Source organism: Brienomyrus brachyistius, chromosome 22 (assembly GCF_023856365.1).
Source record: "Brienomyrus brachyistius isolate T26 chromosome 22, BBRACH_0.4, whole genome shotgun sequence".
Lineage (NCBI taxonomy): Eukaryota > Metazoa > Chordata > Actinopteri > Osteoglossiformes > Mormyridae > Brienomyrus > Brienomyrus brachyistius.
Window position 1 is genome coordinate 12,055,422 of NC_064554.1, and position 17,618 is coordinate 12,073,039.

The 17,618-nt window shown below is 47.6% G+C and overlaps 1 protein-coding gene across 3 annotated transcripts; it reads right to left on the reverse strand.

Annotated features, from left to right (window-relative positions):
• Positions 1-2,804: 2,804 nt before the first annotated feature.
• ccnf (cyclin F) lies at positions 2,805-14,289 on the reverse strand. Of its 3 annotated transcripts, XM_048992164.1 has the most exons (19): positions 14,007-14,289; positions 13,665-13,727; positions 13,448-13,504; positions 13,068-13,222; positions 12,448-12,554; positions 12,262-12,329; positions 11,563-11,759; positions 10,905-10,958; positions 10,568-10,672; positions 10,204-10,281; positions 9,103-9,254; positions 8,580-8,744; positions 8,142-8,265; positions 7,243-7,423; positions 7,021-7,108; positions 5,674-5,773; positions 5,341-5,474; positions 5,006-5,181; positions 2,805-4,829 (listed from the first exon to the last, which is right to left on the reverse strand). In XM_048992164.1, the coding sequence occupies exons 1-19, from the start codon at positions 14,017-14,019 to the stop codon at positions 4,381-4,383; spliced, it is 2,466 nt and encodes an 821-aa protein (XP_048848121.1). In that variant the 5' UTR covers positions 14,020-14,289; the 3' UTR covers positions 2,805-4,380. The 3 variants fall into 3 exon arrangements, with proteins under 3 accessions (XP_048848121.1, XP_048848122.1, XP_048848123.1); XM_048992165.1 differs by lacking the exon at positions 13,665-13,727; XM_048992166.1 differs by lacking the exons at positions 13,448-13,504; positions 13,665-13,727.
• Between the last annotated feature and the right edge of the window lie 3,329 nt (positions 14,290-17,618).

Genomic DNA, 17,618 nt, shown 5'->3' on the forward strand with positions numbered 1-17,618 from the left:
AAATACAGGTTTGGAAGATGAAGATAAGGAAACAAACAAAGGACAGACGTGCTTTGTATACATACATACATAAAAGTTCATCTCTAAAAAGACTGGGGCACTTAACATTCATTTTGCTTTATAAGTGCTTAACTTTACTGGAGCTGATTATCAAGATTAGGCAGACTATACAGTGAATACAGTGCTGCTCATGGTGTCCTTGAGGTTAATGATTTACTAACTTATGAAATTTCATAAATGAAATGGCAACATGTACTAATGCAAAAACGTTTTTGCCACTTACAGGTTCAGACGTACGACGGTACCATGCGTGTTTTTAAAACAAACTTGCTTGTCAAATAAAATGAAACGCATATTTCTGTGATGACACACTGACGTTCAATGAAAATACGGACAAGGAACAAAAGCTGCCTGTAAATCTAGTTTGTTGGAAATTAAATCCTCCATGTTCCCACCTGCTGGATGTAATTCTTCCATAGGAGCAGGCCCAAACTGTCGCAAAACAGCCATCTCACTGACGGACAGTGAGCACAGTCACGGCCAGCGCAGTCTGTCGGGTTCTGAGACGGGAGAGAGATGGGTTATTAATCAAAAAGAAAACGCTTACTGAAAAAGTGCCGTCTTCACAAAGAGAGAAAATTACACAGAGAATTGGAAGAGAAGCCGTTACAGCTTCAGTAAATAACCGATCCACAGAAAGACAAAATCCAGGGCGGTTTTCCTGCCGAAGAGCAAGTGACACCCAAAGGATTATGGATCCAGCCGTTATCAGCATGCCACAACCCTTGGTCGGATAAAATGGACAGTAAATATAGGAATGGACAGATGGATGGATCACTGGATATCTGCAGTACTGCATACTAATAAAAATACTCTGTAATAAGTCATTGGGAAAAGCGAATATGTCATATGATATGTTGGACACTACAAGAAACATGAGAGGAAAATGCTAGACTCTTCGCAAATCTGCCCACAGGCAAAGTGAAGAGTTGTAAACACAGTGCAATGTCACCCAACAGGTCTGGCAGCGCTGGGCACAACCTGCCCAGTCCAGAGTGCCATGAAGGACTGAAGTCACCCACTTAAAATGCTTACCTTATGGTAACCACAGGCCAGCTCATCAGGCCAGTCGAAGTCAAGCCATTAAAATAATGCAGCAACACTTTTATGATATACCGTGTGTAATTACGGCACCCAGGTATGCAAATTTGCATTGGATCGCTTTCAGAGAACAAAGGCAGCTTTGTGTACTATACACGGTTACTTAAAGGAAACTGAATATAAGAAGGAACCAGCAGGAATAGGAAATTATTGAGCCTAAATCTCAAGGCAAAACCTCCCGTGTTGACCAGGGTACCACCCCCCTTTCTCCCTGACTTTAAGGCAGATAGATTTACCTGAACTTTAAGTGGCTCTGACAGAACTGGAGGGGGTAACCATCTTTCGCTAGTAATCAAATGTATTTCCTTACGAAAAGGGAACGCATTCGCCGCGCTGACTAGGAAGATTGCTTTGAATTAATAAATCTTATCGCCCCTTAACACACGTTTAAATAGCGATTTTTCTCGCAACTAACTGGCCAATCGGTCGGTCAGAAAGCAGAAACCTTGTTTTTAATAAATGGATATTCCACATGATGCGTTTAAATGTGCCTTCTTTTTTAGATAATTTTAGATAACGAATTAATATTTCTCGCGTTGCAGTGACATATATTTATAACAACGCGGTGTTTTTTATTATGAAGCCGCACACTTATTGAAGACAACATCGCGAGAAAGAGAAAGCGGTAGGCCTTCTTGGGATTTCATTTATATAGCCCGTGTACGACTAACCACACTGACTTATTATCGTAATATATAAAAAAAGAAAAGCAGAACGTTTGGCCTTTTGTCTTCCCGAAGGAGAACCTACGTGGTACCATCATCCCCGTGTATGCACGGTAGGATGGCCACCCCGGCCTGTGCCGATTGGATTAAACGCCCGTCAATCCACCGCTAATGGCTCCGGGGGGAAAAAAACGAAATATGACAACGTACGCTTTGTCTGAATATCGAGACTCCGCTTTTGTTTAAACATAAAATACATTATAACAGCAGCTTACCTTGCAGTTCTAGCGTCGTGACTGGCGATATAACTTCATGGAATGTGACTTCTTTGCCGACTTATGGAGAAAAATCTCTAATTACGGAGACAACATTGACAAGCATTCGGCTTCGTCTTGAGCAAAAACATTCGAGCGAATAGTCCTTGCATTTCCAGGCGCACGGCTGCTTGCTGATATTTACACGCCAGCCCTAAGGATGACATTGCACCAAGCGAAGGCAGAGCTTGCGCGCACTGTGCAAATAGCACGAACGTCAACAAGAGATCACGTGACCACTGGCCGGCGTCACGTGATCGGTTTCACGGTAGCTCATATGCTCTATCTATTCAGGCAAGGCGTGCGTCAAATTGTACCTTAGTGCCTGTCAGTCCATGTCAAATAAAGTAGTCTTTAAATATTGCATTAACTGAATATCAGTAAGTTGGAAGAAAAGTTAAAGCTAAATGATTTCACCGTTGATGACTTGCTGCCTTAATTATTGATGTTCCGTCTAATGAAGATGGAAACAGCACGTGACAGGGGTTATGGTGACGATATCCTCATGGAAGGCGAAGTCCAAAGCTGCGCCTGGAGGATCCCAGCCAGAGGTATCCATACCTGTGATCCGGGGCAAGCGATCGTGGAAGCGCGCCCAGTACCGCAAAATAATCATTTCACACTCATCTTCTACGACTTGAGAAAAAAAAAGTTTTTGAAACAGTTACTCTTTTGAAATGTTTATTGGCAGTCAGATACAGGCGCTTGTTAAAGTCGTTCCCTGAACTGTAGGTATGTCACACAAGGATCTTTGCATTGATAAGGATGTTCAACACACTGAGAACCTCCAGCAGCAGCACTGGATCCACATCAATGTGCTGGCTAAACTTTGGCAGTACATCAGTGACATCTTTACAGATCCCAGTTACAGACTGCAGGGGTACCAGCCGAAGACCTCTGAACACAACCTTTCACATGTACAAGAGGAAAGGCACAGGGACTCAGGCAGTGCATCCTTAGGTAGCGCAGAGCAGTGTTCCTGTACTTTAGGTTCCTGCAAAATCTCAGGCTTCAAGTAAAAGGCGCCGTGTCACAGTTTCTCATATTAAAATTATTTGCACAGTACATTCTGTGTAGCACAGCTATTTACAATCAGGCGATTTCTGACGGACAGGCTGTCCTGTGCCACACAGGTTTTAATACAGTACTTCTTAAATTCACAAGCAACAGCCTCAGTGCGTTAAGTCAACTCATTTGCGCAGATGCACTGACATTTATAGTATTTGCTTGCTGTAGTGCAGCAAAAGCCACCAAAGTTTCCTCACAGTAAACATTGATTTGCGGAAGTCATGGGCCGGAGTCAGACATGCTGGGAAGCGTGGATCCCCCCCCGACTATGATTCACGCACAGTTACAACAGCCGGTCGACTAAATGGTCCAATTTTAAAAGTAAATGAAGTAAGGGGATCCAAAGCAGAGCATGTCAAACAGCTGCAGGCAGATAATCCATTAGCTGGTAGCTAACAGTGTAAACCATTCTCACAGCATAGTGTAATCTACCTATGTACTTAATACATAAGCCGTCCATCTCTTATATCCCTTTCCAGCAGACACACTCCCCTACGCCTTCAAGATTTTGAAAGACTAACAGAGGGAACCCCCCCCCCCAAACCTGTTGCACCAAGTAACTGTAAACATTAAGATAGCACTTATCGCCTTTCTTAAACCCACAGGGCCAAACTGGAATGAATCCACCAGAAACACAAAGTGACATTTCACAAGCTCTTCTGCACAGCCCTTCTGACTGGTCTCGTCTCGCGCAAGGGCTCAGGCTCACGCTTACCTGAATACCCGGACCACAGAATACCAAGAGAACATTTCGTTTTGTCACGATACTTAAAACCAAAGATTACAGCCCTTTTCTTGAGGCGATCGATCGATCGTCTGAAAGCACCATGGACAGACTGTTGCAACAGCCTATACGGCATTAAAACACTGATAAAGTCCCACCAGAACTCCCAGTCATTCCTGCATCAGCGCTAATCCACAGGAACTCAGGGATCACGTATCTCTAGCAAATAATCCTGTAGACTAGGGGTAAAGTAAAAAAATAAAAAAATATGTGGGGCTCAGTCAGGTGGCTGATTTCAGGAAGTCTGTCCTTGTCCTTAAAGCTCTGTAGTTTAGTTTGTTCAGTTTTGTGTCCCTATAAATTTCACTCTTTCCCAACACATGGGGAAATGAAAGTGCTGCGAGTCTCCGAAGGAGCTGGCCAGGCCGGCCGCGGCGCTCACTGCCCCCTACAGGCTGAGGAAGCCCTCGGCGGCCTCTTCCCCCCCACTGTGCGCCGCCCCATTCTTCCTCTTCACCTGCCTCCGACCAAAGCTCTTGGCCCTGGCGGTGCCCATCAGGGGGCAGAAGCCTGGTGAAACCAGCACTGAAGATGCAGTCAAGTTCGGCAGCGTGCAGGAGATGAGGGAGGGGGGCGAAGAGCAGGAGGATGAAGGGCTGGGGCTTTGCACAGAGGAGTATCCTGAGCTTTGGAGGTCGACGCTCGCCAGTCGGGGCGAAGGCTCTGCACCAGTGTGTAGGAGGGGCTCCTTGCCAGAATGCTGGGGCTGACTGGCCCCGTCGGCGTCCGACTCGCAGAGGCTGTCCTCGTCGCTGGAGAGCGCGCGGCAGTGCTGGCGCAGGTCTGCGGGCTGTACCTCGTGTGTCAACAGGATCTCAGGGGCAAGACCTGACAAGGCTGGGGGGGGAAACACACACACACAAATCACCTTCTCGTCAACATGCCCAGAGCAGCCAGGCAGGTAGGTTTAACAGCTCCAGAGCACATACTTTGCGGCATCCCCACCAGGAAATGCCACTGCCAGAAACTATATCCAAATAACCCAGCAACACCGGCACCACACAGAAACTCACTCTCCGCATCCCGTTCCCCTTCGCTCTCCTGGTCTCCCTCGTATCCGGAGCAGGAGGTGTCCAGGCTCCACTCCAGGATGTCCCCCAGCAGTGTCTCCTCCTGAGTGGACAGCTCGGCTGTGGGCGTGGCCACAAAGCTTCCCCTGTGGTTGTGTGTGCCGCTCTCACTGCGCCTCCTGATTGGATGAGAAAAAAAGAAGATTTTTTAATTTTTTTTTTTTTTTTTTTAATCGGATCAAGAGTCACCATTGGTGCCACCCTCAGAGTACCCGTGCCACTGAAAGGTGCCAAACCCGGGGGAGGGGGCTGCACCACACACACACACACACACACACCTCTTGCTGTCGCTGGTAGGGGAGGACAGGAAGGTGTGCAGGCCTCCAGGCTGCCCCAAGCTGCTCAGCCCCCCCAGCTCCTGCTCCTGCTCCGGGATCCCCAGTATTTGACAGAGCTCTCTGAAGCCCATGACCTGTGTGGGTCAGAGATAAGGTGGCTTGGAAGGATATTTTTTTGCGCAAGTCCACATTCATGCATGTTGGTTTTACACAAGTCAACATCTGCCTGTAATTATTTTTTCAACATGAGTATTAATGAACGCGTCATTCCCTCATTTCCGCCAGAACCGTCGGCTGATGTGCCCCGAGAGCCGCAGACACGACGGGACTCACCTCCTCCTTGCTGATCTGCTGGTAGGCCTCATCCTCAAACCTCTGCTTGACCCCCGTCAGAGACACATGTCTGTAATCCGTGGGGATGTCGTCGCTGAAACTGAGCATCAGAGACGTGCAGAGAACAGCGGAGTGTCACTTACACACAACTGAAAAAGTAAACCTATAGCCCTAAAGGGCCAAATTAAGCGGGAGTGACATCAAGCTCGACATTCAGGGTCCAAGTGCTTGGAGAAGTTCACACGGAAGGCATTCATTACTGCCGTTCCATCTCGGTTCGAGGGAGGGCCCTCGGTGCCCTGACTCAGCCCTCCCACACATACTGTGACTCACCTACGCCCCCCTGCCCACTCCACTTCCACTGAGACACACAACAGCCTTCCTGTCTATCTTTGATTACAAATCAACCGGCATCCCATCCAGGGTGCACCACAGCCTCGTGCCCCGGGCTGCCTGCGATCTGCTCTAGGCCACCGGAGACCCAGTTAGAGGATCGGGGATGGACAGATAAAGGTTTTACAGTGCTGTATACTGCACAGACATTAAGGGCTTATTGCATCTAATAAAGGATGTTTAACTGGGCCCCTAGTGCCATCTGTGGGGGGGGGGGGGGGGGTGAAGCCAAATATGGTGCTCTGGCCCAGCAGTGAGCCAGGGGAAGATGGCTGCCGGGCTGAGAGGAATGTGCCGGTGGGCAGCACAGCCACCCCCATTAGAACCCGTGTTCGGAAAAGCTGTGCCTTGCATGATGCTTTTAAAAGCCCCGGATCAAAAAGTTAAAATATAATGAGCGTCCTGAGGGTGGACGCAGGAAGGCTAAAGCACATTAGGTTGCAGGTGGCACACTGTGCCTCACACAAGGAGGGGCACCGGAGAGACCAAGGGCAGCCATAGGGGCGTCGTGATGCCCAATGGGACCACGCCAAGCTACGGATCAGAAGGTTGTGGGGCCCTGGGGGCAGGAGGCTGGCATGCTGTCCGTTCGATCCCAGACCCCACCCAGCTACCCATATACCGCTGCGAAGGGCAGCCATCTGCACTCTGCTGTAAGACGTCGCTGCTCCAGCACACTGTGGAAACCGAGAACGGAAGGTGGACCTTTTAAAGCTACCTTCTGATCCCTGTTCCAAAGACCTTCTAAGATCCTCTGACTTTAAGAAAAGAGACCCAGATATGATCTGATTAGCCATTTCCAATATTACTCTAACGATTGCAGATTAACATGAAATCAGCTCACAGGTTCCTCCTGACCTTTTTGTAAGACATGTTTTTGCATTTTCCGCCTTTCTAATCCCATTATGAGTGGCTGTGGGGGGGGGGGGGGGGGGGGGCATGCATCTGACTCACCATTTAGTATAGAGCAGCACAGCGCTGGGGATGAGGTCCTGCTTGGAGAAGCCGGTGTGCTCAGCCAGCTTTGGTGGCCAGACGGGAGCTGCAATGCAATGCGAGAGCACAACACACAGATCAGGGGGTGGGGCTTATGTCCCAAGGGCGGGGCTTATGTATCAAGGGGCAAGGCTCCCAGCAGACACTTGTTCACTGCACGGCAAAGTCAACTGGACTCACCATAGTGGTGCATGGCACGTGTGAGCAGCAGGGCGGCGCAGGCAAGCCGAGCCGGGGACGGCAGGGTCAGATCCGTATAGAGCAGCGAGAGCTCACAGATGTAGCTGAATAGATGGGCACTGCGCCTCTCCAGGGGCAGCAGAGAGAGCAGAACCTCCCCGTAATCCAGCAGAGTGGGAGTCTGGAGGAAGAAACAGAGCAGATTCATCATGCATCTGACTGAAGCAGCATATTCTCAGCTACCGTTGCCGGTAATTACCACAACACACAGATAGGGGGAGCGATGTGCTATCGGGACACAAAGGGCCCCCATGTCAAGGCACATGGGCACAGATGTGACGAGACTAGAGCTGCCCTAGAGAGAAGTACGGCCAGGCCAAAAAAAACACCTGCACCCCTGCAGCCGGCGGCAGATCGCGCTCCACATCACGTCAGCTGCAGACAGACCTAAAGTCAAACGCACCCATCGGCTTCTCGTGTAGTCGAAAGATTGACGGAATGAGCGCAATCGACTTTATATCGACTACATCTATTTCTCTAGCGAGGAAAATTCATTTCGCCATCATTATCTTTATCGTTTTATCGCCTGGCCCTACCGTCATCTGGCTAATGTTTCAAAATGGCTGATTTCCTGCAAGCTCCAGTGGATGGTGTGGCTGGAGTTGGCCCTAAACATGGTGTTAATCGCTTAGCCGAGGAAGCAGAGCTGTGTTAGAGCCCCTGCTCTCAGTCTACCGCCTGCCTCATTCCATTTCAGGAATGATCTGTGATGCCCATAGCCATTAGTCCCACGAGGAGAGGCAGACCCTTTTAATCAATCCCAGATGGATTTGGGGGCTCTCGTGCAACCCGACTATGAGATACAGCATTTACTTTCGGCTCAGAAGAGCAGTACACACCCGCATCTTCCCCTCCAGTGCAGACATGACCTCTCCCATCATCCTCACGAGGTCCTCGTACTTGTATGTGTTGTCGGTGAGCCACACAGCTTCACGGATCGTCAGAATCTCCTTGCTGATGTACCTGGAGATCACAGTGAGACTCTGTTGGACTGATGCTTTATATCAGTTTCCCATCCCAGTCTTTGGGGACCCACAGACAGCCCCCTCCCTAATCTACGGGTCCCCGAGACCCAGATTGGGAAACACTACTTCATATCATTATGGACTCAAAAGTTGATGGAAATGATCAGTGACTGACACACTAGTACATGTTCAGAAAATAATGAAGTACACATAAGCCAGGACCTTGCTGAGAAGCAGGCTGGAAAATGCATAGACAACAGCAGAAGACAGACATGGTGTCAGCAGGCTTCCAACTGCCAAAGGGCCACCCACCGGGTGCAGATGACCATGCAGGCGATGCCTAGCAGCTGGAGCCGGGCTTTCGGCACAGAGTGCAGTGCCAGGTAGCGGTCGACGCATCCCACCGTTACGTGCAGCACCAGGCTGGAGAAATCCTTCATGGTGGTTACCTCCACCAGCCAGTCCACCAGGATGTACCTGAAGGAGGTAGAGCGGCTCAGCCAAAGGCACGCCCCCTCCCACGGGGGTGCAGTCTACCCGCCATGGATGACATTCTAATAACATCCATCTGTTTTCAAAAGCTTGCAATAATAAACTGTTATTTTTATAACACATAGATAGTGTACAGCCTATGAAAAGCTATTAATGGCAGGACTGGGCAGGCACAGGAAGGTACTGACACCCCGATTAAGACGACTGACAGGCGGGGAGGAAGAACCGTTTCCCTGAAGCATCACCGACACGAGCTGAAGAGACCGAGCACACATGGATCACCAGCAGGTGCACCTTCAGGCCACCAGAGGGCGTATCACTCCGGCACGTTGCGCCCGCTCACCTCATGGTGTCTTTGATCCCGTGCCGAAGTATGTCCTCGGGTCGGCGACGCTGGGCGGACTGGGACTGAAAGAGCTGGGCGACCTGGTCGGCACAGGCCTGTGGGTCCAGGCCTAGAGGGTTTGCAGAACTGCATGCTTTGGCCAGGGACAGCTGGTAGGGGGCGACAGAGGAAGGGGTGCTGAAGCCAACAGCAATAGAGGTCAGCTTTCCCCACCTGATGCGGACGAACCTCCCGCTACTATGCAGTGCAAGTACTGGCATGGGACGGCGTGGGAAATAACATCTGTCATTATTTCATGTTCAGTTTACCGGGGTTCCCCAATTCCGGTCCTGGACGGCCAGAATTCTGCAGTTTGCAGAATTTCCAGCTCAAACTCATCACCAGCTAATTACACAATAATCAGCAAAATTCCTGGTTCAGCAGGCATGTCTGAGCAGGGCAATCAGCGTTGCAAACTGGCCCTCCAGGGTTCGGAAGTGGGAAGTCATGCAATATGATATTTAAATGCAGGGCATAAAGCACCATCACTCTTTGTGACTGACGAAAGCAGCAGGAGTGACACTAAGGGAGAAAATATCAGAGGCAGCTGGATTAAAAAGCTGGCTACTCAGGGCAATGAGGACCGAGCAAGACCCCGCTGAGGATGACTGTATCTGACTGCACCACACATCATCCTGAGCACTTCATCCACCCATCGATCGCCTGAGCATATCCTTTTCCTGCTCCCTGCGGATGGTGCATCCTCGTCCCGTCTAGCCTGTTAGAGCAGCTGAGCTCATCTATCTGGACGGGTGGACAGATCTGCCATTCATGCGATCGCCACACCAGATAGTGGGGGTCTCAGACGGGAAGTGTGAGCCATTAAGGATGCAATGCATCTCCACCTCACTCCTGCATCCCCATGTAGGCACACTGATAAGAGAGTCAGCCAGTTAACGAAAAAGGAGAGAGGCCCAGTGTTACTCTGAATGAGTCCGGTACCCCGCACCCAGCGCAAACAACATGCCACTGCGATCGTATTAGGAACAGTCTGCGTTATAGCTGCAGAAGGCCTAAAATATCACACGGAGGCCGCAAGATGGGCCACGTCCTGCTTACCTGCGCCTCCCAGCAGCCTTTGGCCGCGTAGTCCCTCAGCGTACGCAGACACTGGAGGTATCTGCCAGGATCTGCCATCTGCGGTGACAAGCAGGCACCACATTAGCCATGAAGACACAGGCATGACAGATTCTGCGAGTGCTCTAAAACACACACACACACACACACACACACACACACACACACACACACACACACACACACACACACACACACACACACACACACACACACACACACACACACACAATGCCAGTGACAGCAGTTGAGAAACGAATTCATGATTTTAGAACTTCTCTCTTTTTTCAATCAGTTTGGGGTTCACAGCCTTCCGGGACCTGAAGTGCCCCCCTTCATGTCTTACCGCCGCCCTGCGCTGGTGCTCCCACAGCAGGTAGGAGCTCTGCAAGCAGCCACGTCGGGACGACTCCTCCAGCATGTCCAGGGCCTCCACAAGCTTCTCCTCTTCCTGTCACACGCAGGAGAGGGGTGTTAGGCTAAACACACGCACAGCTCCATCATGCCCCCTCCCCCAGCCACACTTATTAAACGATACGTGCTCGACCAATTCAGCCAATAAGAAAAGACGAGGCCCATTAAAAAACTCTTAGATGATCATATACCAAAAATAATCACCAGTCAACATTTAACAATAATGACCCACCATTAAACCCCCCCGTCTCTCATTTGTACAAACTCACATCAAAAAACTGCAGAACCCGAGCCAGACAATGCAGCAAAGAGCCTCTTTTCTCCTGCAGAGTGAAAAAAAAAAAAACAAAAATCCATTAAGACAAGACAGGAAACAGCAGAGCACAGACTAAGCAAAAACGCGAAAGTCCCGAAAGCCCTTAGTGCCGACTTCCAAGGAAAACAGAGAGGGAATCTGAAATTTCCAGGCAGAATCGATAAGCTATGGTGTAGAGTAACGTCTGAAATCAATGGCGAGTCAAGGAGCAGAATCAAACGAAACACCCCATGTGAGATTCCACTACGACCAACAGGTGAGGAGAACCCTCCCGCCCATTTTAACAAACCAATAAAAAAAGTAGGATAAGATCTGTTAGGGGGTTTTGCAGAACTTAGTGTTTTTGCAGAACTCTAAAATGACATCACCGGGCAATTAAACTACCGTTCCAGGACGAGGTGAGAAAGATCAATGCTGATTGAATCAGGATGTTTTTATTAGTTGGGGCGGGGTGCAGCTGGAACGCAGGGGTGCCGCACTCAACCCGCTGAGACCTTAAATGAACTCATCACCGTGAGACGGTTTTATGCGAGCAGCTAGAGAGTCACACATCTGGGACAGGGGTGTGGGTGACCCCGCTGGAAGAGGCGTTCCCAGAATTGCATGCTTACAGGCTGCGATGAGCACTCTGCTTTCAGGTGGTCGAACACCACGGCCTTGCAGCAGTTTCCGGAGGGTGACCACGGCGGTCGGATGAAGACCCAGACGAAGGGATCGGCCGTCGGGGCGCGAAGACTCTCAGCCAGGCTGAAAAAGTGGGAAGCTTTGCGGCCACAGATCTCGGCCCGCCCCTCGTCAGACAGTGACGCTAAAAGGGTTTGAAGATGATTCGTATTAAACAGAAGAAAAAAAGACACTTGGATCTACAGTCAATGAACTACAGTAAGTGCAGGCAGCCAAAGAAAATGGGATTTCCAATTCCGTCTTTAGTGTATTACCATGTCGCCTGTTGAAGTATCAGCTTATCCTTTTCAAAACCTCTCCCAGTATTTGCAGCACAGTGTTTGTTTGGATAATCAAAATAATCAATTAATAACTGACCAATTAATTGGTTAATTAAGCTTGTAACAAATACATGTAATGGCTAGGTTTCATCGAGCCATCCAAGAAGATATCAGTGACTTTTTGGAGAATATAAACTCCAGTGGGTTAAAGTTAATGTCTTGTGTTAAATTGTTTTTTTTTTTTATTTCCAGAGCAGATATAAACTTACAACCCAGATAAATAACCTTTGCAAAACAGAACAATTTTCTTTGACTGCCTGTCTCCTGCACAGCACTGTGCATTTAGAAAGACACAAAAAAACATACGGCCTTCGTTGTACAAGTAGGCTATTCCGAGCTTCACCGCCGCTTCAAAATTCCCCTTATCTGCCGCTCTGAAACAGAGGAAACATGAAACATGACATGTCTCCCCGATGAGGAGTGAATGGAAGGAAAAGCAGCCGAACACGTGACAGGCAGAGGGGGCGCAGAGGCGGCACAGGGATCACACACCTCTCGTAAAGCCAGAGGGTATCCGCGGAAGGCCAGCTGTTGGCAAAGCTGACCCGCGCCCAAAGCCGAGAGTTACCGTCGACGAGGTCGCGCAGCTGTGAATGCACCTGCGAACACAAAAGCAATCAGCCGTCGAGCATTTTCTCCAAATTCAGCCCCCAACATTCCTCAAAGGGCTAGGGGCAAGTGAAAAGGCACAGCAGGCAGCCCCCAACCATTTAGAGCAGCATCTCCCAAAATGGGGGTGGCAAGACATTTTCAACAGCATGTTTCCTAAAATTTTTAAAAGGGTAAGGGGAGGGGTTTACTCCATTGTAACTGTAACCAGAGTCAATTGTGATAAATGTACCATGACTGACTCGCCCTGGTTGAGGAAATCTACCCACACGAGGCCACACAAACGAAATAGGGATTCCTGAGTCTCTGGTGCTGTCATTTTGGGGGTTATAGTCTGAAAAATTTGGGAGTCCATGACCCAGAGGATGGATGTGCAACTCGAAGAAGGGCCCCGTTTTGGCACACAAGTGTAATGCAATTAGAGGCTTTTCACTAGAATAGACATGGGGGGGACCTCGCATCCTCCACACGCCTGCACAAGTGTGTGTGTGTGTGTCACTCACTGCTCTGACAGCCAGCAGGTCCTGGGCCGAGAGGCACTGCAGCACACAGAGCAGGACCTCCTCGGGTAGTGAGAGCAGCGTCAGGGCCGATGGGCGCCTCCTCACCCTCTTCTTCACGGGCGCAGAGAAGCATTTTGAGCAACGGCAATGAAGCACTGAACAGGAGAGACACAGAAGTCGCACGTCGGTAACACTGCTACATCAGTAATGGATTCTACATGGGTTATTACGTTTGGGAGAGTGGGTGAAAGAAGAACTTGTTGATTAAAAATAGTTGTATTTTACATCGAAAATCTGAGTATTATAGATTCAGGACACGTTACAATCCAGCCACATTTGTTAAAACACGACGTAAAAGAGCCACAGGAATGCGGCCCTACCTGATTGATTAGGGCCAGTTAGAGAAACGGTCCCCCGAAATGTGTCCTTCATATGAACTACAGGGACGAACCGAGACAGTCTAATATAAACTACTCAACGGGCAGAATCAATACCTTTCGATAATGATTTACATGTATTGTGTGCCATTCATAAAAATCTCATTTCGGATAAATTACCGCAGAATTTCACTATAGTATATTTTGACATAAGGCATACCGTTCAAGACTGGGATAGGCGCCCAATTTTCCCTCCATGGTCGATATACATTATAGTAAGTGCCTGGCAATAAGAGCACACTGAATTTTTGCGGTGACTAGCTAGTTATAACCTTATAAGTTACCTTGCGGTGCTAGATCAATTATTATTTTTAATAAGAAAAATGTCTATCCTGAGCTAGTACAGTGGTTAACCATCCTACAAACCTCCACCCAAGATAAAAACCCAAGTATCTAATACAGTGTTAATTAAAATATTACACAAAGTACACTAAATGCACTGCTATACAACTGTCTGATCTCAGGCAGATTAAGAAATGTAAATAAGCACATAAAGTCTTACCGCCAGCTTTCATTTCAGGAGTTAGTCGGTTATATTAAATGCAGCAGCTGAGCAGCTTGCTATTGCTAAATATAAAAATACTGTTAATGTTTAATCATACGAATTTGGGGAAGTAGCTAAGCAAATGACCTAACTGGAGATCAAAAAAGATCTACTAAAATAATCTGTAATTCACGTAGCTAAGCAGCTACTACGAGTATCAGCTCAGTACACCGGCTCCTGCCTGCGAACCCTTGCGAAACTTTTTCAAATTCATGTGTGAAACTACTTTAGGATCCTCCCCCAAATTGAAGAAGCACCGCCCGCGCGCAAGTTTAAACATCAACTTCAGCAAGCCATTGGTCGGTGGAGAGTCCCGCCCACACAGCTCGGCGTTATCCTTTGATTCGTTGACGAGAGCATTTCTATGTTTTGATTGGCTTACATTTTAATATTGACACGCACGAGTCCTTATTGGATGCAATGATGCGATTTTCGAATTACGCGCTCTCGATATTTAGGCTGTGATTGGTCAATACGGACGGAAGAACGACAACCTCCTGCTGAGCTCGTTGAAATGAGCCATACGTAGTAAGCCGTGCTTTTAAATGTATCATTTTTAAAGAGCCAATGAGACTTGCATTCTTGTATACTGCGTTAGGAAAGGCAAATACGAGAACAGCTAGCGATAAAAGATTTGTTTGAGAATGAGTAAATGTTTTCCTTAATAGATTGCACGCCTGTACATTTTCCTAGTTACCGTTAGTTATACATTTTAATCTTATTTTGTAATTATCTAAAATGTTGATATTTTTAACGTTTGCTAATCAAACAGCAGAATGATTTTTTTTCTTATATTTGAAAGTACGTCTGCTAAAAACGCCCCTGACCTTTGAGACTGAATCTTTCTAATTTCTGGCCATAGCCAGAAATAAATTTAATGGGATGTCTGACACACCTACCGATAAGTTTCACTACCTCAGTACCTGTGTACTACCTGAATATTATTATTATTAAAAGAGAACTTGCTTGAGCAAATTGTGTGACTTGCCATTTTTATAATTTAATCAGTAAATAAATGGCAACACTAAGTTTTATTCCATAAAAATGCTTCCTATAGCAGTGGATCAGATGTTCAATGCCATGCAGGAAGTTTGAGGTACGCATCAGAGTTTTCAAAATCTTTGTGTCAACCTGCTTCAACACTTGGATTATAAGTGAGACCTTCCTGTTTGAGCTTCAGCTCAAAAAGGGCTGACTCGATACCGTCCTACAGGATTCTGTGTTTAGCTAAGATTCATGACAGTTCATCCATGTCCTGACACTCCTATCGTAGAACCAACTGTTTGGTTTTTACCAAACATGACCAGATCCCATGTTGGGTAAGTTATTCCACCTTTTACTTATTTGCCCATGTAACACAGTTTGGAAACTGAAGAAGTGTCATGCCCCGCTCATCCGATCCTCCCGTGTGCCATGCTTCCCCCCACCACCAGTGTAGTCTGGTTTATTTAAGTGCTTTTCTGTTCGTCTTCCCCGAGTCCTGTAATTGACGTTGTTACCTGTTTTGCCCCGTGTGCCTTGCCATTTCCCCGACTCCCTGGACTCCCGCTCCTGTCCCCGCTCCGTGCCCATTCGCCGCGTAACAAAAAAAATGCAGTTCGTGTTTGGTAAAGTTGGCACAAGCATTTATTTTCATAATGATTTGCAGTTCTCCTGCTTAGCCTCTTCACCGCATGTCTAAAATACCTTTCTGACTGTGGTGTCATTCGCAATAACCCCGGTCCTCTCCTAGCAAAGCAAGCCTTCCTTCTGCACTTTTCTCCTGGAGAAATGTTAGTTGGACACAGCGTCATCAATACGGTGCCATCCTGGGGTGTGCATTTGGATATGTTGGGTGGACACCAGTGTTCAAATTGTGTCAGAGGTCTTGGGGGGGGGTCTTGGAAAAATTCTATTAAATCACGAATGATTTGCTGAATTTGGTCTGTCTGTGTTTGGTGGGCAGGAGATGTTTCTGGGAGGACATCTGTTACTGAGCAGATTTTCTTATTGTTCCTGATTATCTCCATTTTGACAATATAGCACCAACTGTGATTCTGTGGCACCTAAAAGACATAGAAAATACTATTTTAATCATTTCCAGACAGATAAGTTTCAAAATCTTCCATCCATCCAACTTCAAACAGCTTAATTTCATCAAGATCATTGAGGATCTGAAGCACATGTGATATAAGGTTGAGGCCCACCTTGGACAGCATGCCAGGCTATCAAAGGGCACACAACGGGCCATTTAGAAACACTAGATAGCCTAACTGCATCTCTACAGAGACTGTGTGTGTGTGCGTGCGTGTGTGTGAGAGAGAGAATTAAAGAATTTATATTTGCTTTATGTCTACATTTTCTGTACATAAACAACATAGACAAATTTTTTCCATGTCAATATATCCTACACAATACAGTACAATGACTATATTATATCATTTATGCTGTATTAAGTGTTATAAGAAATCTAGACATTATTTAAAGTCCATGGGAAGATGTGCATCAGTTGTATGCAAATACTACAGCATTTTATATAAATATCCCCAGATTTTGGCATCTGCATGCGGTCCTGGAGAGCTGGCGGCGATGCTAAATGACATTTCACTGTTCCCTGTGCCGGCACAATAAAGATCATCTCATCTTATCTTACTTTATCTTATTTGCACACAGAATGGAGGTGGGGCCACTGTCCCAGCATCAAAAAATCTTCTGGAGATTCATTTGAGTGTGGCATGACTTGCCTGTAGAGCCAATGTTTCATTTCATTGTGGTGGTTCGGGTGGTAAAGGGCAAAGTCAGAATCATGTGGAGCAGAACTATAGCCTGAATCAGGCCCGATTGTTTCCCTGAGCACTGAAGAGCCGCGCCACGGACTGAAAAACGAAGCAGCGTTCAGCCCGAATTCCTTTCTTCCATTTTCAAAGAGGCAGCAGAAACACAGCCTTTTGCTAAATTCAACCTCTCTTCCACAATAATAGACACAGATAAACCTCCTCCGCTGCTTGTGAGACACGTCAGATGAGCTTTGTCAGAAGACACCAACATTTGCATGTTTTTTCATGCGAGAAAAGAAAACCTTTTCCATTTGTCTAATGCTTACCAGATGATCGTGACATTTTGCTTTCAGGGAAACTGACAGCTGGACATGATTCGTATTTTATGTTTCTCACAGGCCAGGAGGCGCTGCAGTCAGAGGTACAGAGAGGAGTAAGCGGGGAGCGGGCAACTCATGGAAGTGAGTCGCATTCCGAACATTCAGAGACCCAGGATGAGAGGGGATGACTCCACTGAGATAAAGCAAATGTTAAGACAAATGTAGTTATAGATGATCCAACATGCAAAGCTCACACACGCTTGCTGGATTTGAGCCACGGCCAGAGACGGAAAACTTCATGGGTGACTGCACCCAAAGCCCCGCCCACCATAGGGGTGGATGTTTATATAGGCAGATACTTGAGAAGCCAAATACGACACATTAGGGTGCCTACAGACACAGGCAGCTGGCAGTATGCAGTGGCCTGAGGTATCTGACGCGCTGCACGTTTCATGACGCCACCAACTGGGGGCCTAGGTGTGTCTGCCGTCCAT

Coding starts and splice junctions, on each gene's coding strand:
- ccnf (XM_048992164.1), bottom strand. Junction 8,745..9,102: donor GGGATCAAAGACACCATGAG/GTGAGCGGGCGC, acceptor TACCTCCTTCAG/GTACATCCTGGTGGACTGGC. Junction 7,424..8,141: donor CACTGGAGGGGAAGATGCGG/GTGTGTACTGCT, acceptor TTCTTCCTCCAG/ACTCCCACTCTGCTGGATTA.